The 5,000-nt window shown below is 46.4% G+C and overlaps 1 protein-coding gene across 3 annotated transcripts in view; it reads right to left on the bottom strand.

Annotated features, from left to right (window-relative positions):
- nr4a3 (nuclear receptor subfamily 4, group A, member 3) overlaps window positions 1-5,000 on the bottom strand; it is a 37,443-nt gene that overhangs the window by 213 nt on the left and 32,230 nt on the right. For all 3 annotated transcript variants that reach the window (XM_071396334.1, XM_071396333.1, XM_071396335.1), the window contains one exon: window positions 1-1,553. This exon is cut by the window's left edge and continues 213 nt beyond it. In XM_071396334.1, coding sequence (XP_071252435.1) covers window positions 1,294-1,553 — 260 coding nt within the window. In that variant the 3' untranslated portion in view covers window positions 1-1,293. The remainder of the gene's footprint in view (window positions 1,554-5,000) is intronic.

Genomic DNA, 5,000 nt, shown 5'->3' with positions numbered 1-5,000 from the left:
ACACACACAGGCGCAGTCTGACACACAAACCAGGCCAGGCTGTCATAACAGCTTCATAAGAGCTTATAACAGCTTATAACACACCATGCATATGCTCCTGTACTCCTACACGGAAACACATAGACAGTAACATTGTCCTCCAATCTCTCACAGCCTCCATATTACAAACATATAAAAAGAGCATGACTGCGGAATGTTTCAACCTCTCCCAGGCCCCTTACAGTCATCCATCGAGCACCCTTCTACTCCCAGCCCCCCTTTCCTCCTCTCCTGTTCTCCTCCTCTCTGCCTCTTCGCTCCCTCTCTCGGGGAGCAGGGTGGGTGTGTGTCTGTGCTTGTCACCCTCTGAGGGTGTAAGTGCTGCTTGCGTTCTTTCCTCCAATAATCCTAAGAGTTCATTCTTAAATCTACTACAGCCAGTTCAATTCTGAGAGACTGAGTCATCAATGGTTAGTGCTCAGTACCTCCTCACCAATCTCTCTTTCTCCCGGAGCTACTGACAGACTGACAGTACATGGCCAGTCTTAGTATTACAATAATTTAGAGTTTGAAATGAAACCTTTCCATCTCTAGCTGTTGCTTTAAAAAAAAGATAGCACTAAAGAAATTGCACTTGGACAACAGAGCCAAACAGCAGTCACTTCACTGTGTGTGTTGCGTGTTTTATATAGATCTTCTGATTTAATGCCTTCTGGTGGAGACTCTGTTGTGTGACTAAGCTCTCACACACACACAGACAGATTGCTGGGTCACTCACGCTGTACGTCATCTTGACTGACGATACCTTTTTTTATTTAAATGTCTCCTTCCTCCAATTTCGCAGTTTCCCTGGGACATCATCAGAGCGTCACACAGTTACTCACACAGACTGCATTCCCCTCCCCTAGGACAGACTGCTATGAACTTCAGACTGAACCGAACCAGACTGAAGCAGGCCAAACCAGTCCAGAACAAAGACCTGGGTCTTATTTTCCTCCTTCAGGCATAACCAGACTAAAACAGGACAGAGAAATGTCACTTTCATTTTTTTGTCATCCTTTCAAAACCTCCCATCACACGAGAAAAACGGTCCAGATAGAAAGTGGTAAGCATATGAATAATTGTCTTTATGGCGTGAAAAGCATTTTTTGATTGGTTGTCCTTAATGAGTGAAAAGCAATTTGATTGGCTGTCTCTCAGCGTAGCTCAGTGAGTCTCGCTCCTCTGAGCGTGGCTCCATGGTGCTCTGGGGGGGGGGGGGTGTCTTAAACAGGATGTGACACGTATGTGTGGGCATAATCAGCCCAGGCAGCATCAGTAGGGCAGAGTGTCTAGGAACCTGTCAATCAGAGGTGGGGGTGGGACCAGGTCCTCCAGCTTCAGGTAGAAGATCCTCTGCAGACCCTGGGTCCTCTGAGAGCGGAGCTCCGCCCTAACACCCAGCACACGACTTAGAGGGGGCGTGGCCTTGGAGGAGGAGGAGGGGCCAAAGCCCAGGTGGTCTCTAAGGCAACAGACCACCTTGTTCTGCAGCTCCTCAACGCGCTTACTGTCCTTCAGTCCTGGGACCTGCTCTGTGGAGACGGAGGGGAAAAGACGGGTTACACACTAAACAGATACACAAAGAGAGATACAGGACACACATACACACAGTGCTCCTCGACTTGCTCAGAGCGCTACCAGCTCCAAGCACAAACTCCATCTTGTTTTCCATTCAATTCCATCTCATTAGTTCCTGTGGATCTTGTTGTTATTATGTTACCGCAGCCTTAAACCTTAAACAGGCTCTAAACATCCCAGACATACACACCCTGTCTGTCTCTCACTGCAGATCAATACACACACTAACCTAACATACCCCCCCACCCGAGCCCTGTGACCATTTACATATACAGTGGGGCAAAAAAGTATTTAGTCAGCCACCAATTGTGCAAGTTCTCCCACTTAAAAAGATGAGAGAGGCCTGTAATTTTCATCATAGGTACACTTCAACTATGACAGAAAAAATGAGAAAGAAAATTCCAGAAAATCACATTGTAGGATTTTTAATGAATTTATTTGCAAATTATGGTGGAAAATAAGTATTTGGTCAACTACAAACAAGCAAGATTTCTGGCTCTCACAGACCTGTAACTTCTTCTTTAAGAGGCTCCTCTGTCCTCCATTCGTTACCTGTATTAATGGCACCTGTTTGAACTTGTTATCATTATAAAAGACACCTGTCCACAACCTCAAACAGTCACACTCCAAACTCCACTATGGCCAAGACCAAAGAGCTGTCAAAGGACACCAGAAACTAAATTGTAGACCTGCACCAGGCTGGGAAGACTGAATCTGCAATAGGTAAGCAGCTTGGTTTGAAGAAATCAACTGTGGGAGCAATTATTAGGAAATGGAAGACATACAAGACCACTGATAATCTCCCTCGATCTGGGGCTCCACGCAAGATCTCACCCCGTGGGGTCAAAATGATCACAAGAACGGTGAGCAAAAATCCCAGAACCACACGGGGGGACCTAGTGAATGACCTGCAGAGAGCTGGGACCAAAGTAACAAAGCCTACCATCAGTAACACACTACGCCGCCAGGGACTCAAATCCTGCAGTGGCAGACGTGTCCCCCTGCTTAAGCCAGTACATGTCCAGGCCCGTCTGAAGTTTGCTAGAGAGCATTTGGATGATCCAGAAGAAGATTGGGAGAATGTCATATGGTCAGATGAAACCAAAATATAACTTTTTGGTAAAAACTCAATTTGTCGTGTTTGGAGGACAAAGAATGCTGAGTTGCATCCAAAGAACACCATACCTACTGTGAAGCATGGGGGTGGAAACATCATGCTTTGGGGCTGTTTTTCTGCAAAGGGACCAGGACGACTGATCCGTGTAAAGGAAAGAATGAATGGGGCCATGTATCGTGAGATTTTGAGTGAAAACCTCCTTCCATCAGCAAGGGCATTGAAGATGAAACGTGGCTGGGTCTTTCAGCATGACAATGATCCCAAACACACCGACCGGGCAACGAAGGAGTGGCTTCGTAAGAAGCATTTCAAGGTCCTGGAGTGGCCTAGCCAGTCTCCAGATCTCAACCCAATAGAAAATCTTTGGAGGGAGTTGAAAGTCCGTGTTGCCCAGCAACAGCCCCAAAACATCACTGCTCTACAGGAGATCTGCATGGAGGAATGGGCCAAAATACCAGCAACAGTGTGTGAAAACCTTGTGAAGACTTACAGAAAACGTTTGACCTCTGTCATTGCCAACAAAGGGTATATAACAAAGTATTGAGATAAACTTTTGTTATTGACCAAATACTTATTTTCCACCATAATTTGCAAATAAATTCATAAAAAATCCTACAATGGGATTTTCTGGATTTTTTTTTCTCATTTTGTCTGTCATAGTTGAAATGTACCTATGATGAAAATTACAGGCCTCTCTCATCTTTTTAAGTGGGAGAACTTGCACAATTGGTGGCTGACTAAATACTTTTTTGCCCCACTGTAAACACACACACACACACTCAAGAAAGCACTCTCACATAAACACACTCGCCTGCTCTAAGAGGTTGACATCAACACAAGTAGCCAGTGCTCAACAATTAGCAGATTATTCGCTCCTGTGAGCAGCCAAATGAGATTAGACACACACACACTCACTGCCCTTAGCAACCCTACTGGCACCCCGACCAGCCTTAATGTGACACTAACTCATTCTGTAGAGAACAGGGTGTCCAGACAGTCGCACACACACACGTAGTTAGAGTCAGTATGTATCAGAAAGAGTGTGTGTACGTGTGTGTAGAAAGTTGTAATGCTAGCCTCAGTGTGAGACGTCTACTGTCTGTGTTGTTGGACTCTTTTGTGCGCTGTGTGTTTGGTGCTGCAGTCACTCCCGAGGTCCTTTTCACCTCTCACTGAGAGAGACAGCTTTCAGACCTCATGCTCTCTCCCTCACCTCTATACCCTCTCATTCTTCTCTGAATCCATTCTTTCTCTCTCTCTAACTGAGTTCCTGGGGAGGGAGGGATCGATGGCTGTCTTTCTGCAGAGGCCACTCTGCCGCGGTCGATGGTTCTAGCAGCTCTACAGTAGCAGTGTCCCGTGTGCTGTGTGGAGGTGGTAGAGTGCCACTGAGAGCCGTGCGGACACCATTCCAGAGCCGAGCTCCACAGTGACCCGGTCGATCCGGCACAGAGTTAAGTGCTCCCCCAGAGAGGGTAGGAGAGGGTGGTGGACAGGGGTGGGACTGTGTTTGGGGGAAAGGGGTGTAGTAGAATTTGAAATCTCAGAGTATTTCTTTTAATTGAACCTTTATTTAACCAGGCAAGTCAGTTAAGAACAAATTCTTATTTACAATGACGGCCTAAGAACAGTGGATTAACTGCCTTGTTCAGGGGCAGAACGACAGATTTTTACCTTGTCAGCTCAGGGATTTGATCTAACAACCTTTCGGTTACTAGTCCAACGCTCTAACCACTAGGCTACCTGCTGAGTAAAATGTTAGGCCAAAAAAAGTTCAACGAGGGTAAATAAAAGAGTGAGATAAAATGTTTCTCTTTGTTGAATGACCCTCTGCTCTCCCCTGTCTGCTCTCAGCTCTTTGCGCACGCACGCACGCACGCACGCACACACACACACACACACACACACACACACACACACACACACACACACACACACACACACACACACACACACACACACACACACACACACACACACACACACACACACACACACGAAGGAATCAGTGATGCTCCTACGTGGTTCACACTCATGCTCTGATTAAGAGACCAGGTGTCAGACAGGTGCAGCAGGTGCTGCCGGAGATCAGGTGTACCTTCCGGACCGAGGTGTGTTTAAGTATGTGTGTGTTAGGGTGTGTGTATGTGTTAGGGTGTTAGGGTGTTTGTGTGTGTTAGGGTGTTAGGGTGTTTGTGTGTGTGTGTACTTGTTTTCTTACATTATCAGGACTCCAATGTCCTAACATTTCACCTGTATGTCCTGAGAAGGTAGGAAAACAATG

Source organism: Salvelinus alpinus, chromosome 4 (genome assembly GCF_045679555.1).
Source record: "Salvelinus alpinus chromosome 4, SLU_Salpinus.1, whole genome shotgun sequence".
NCBI classification, from domain to species: Eukaryota; Metazoa; Chordata; class Actinopteri; order Salmoniformes; family Salmonidae; genus Salvelinus; species Salvelinus alpinus.
Note: the sequence above shows the minus strand (reverse complement) of the source record. Positions and strands in the feature narration are given on the sequence as shown.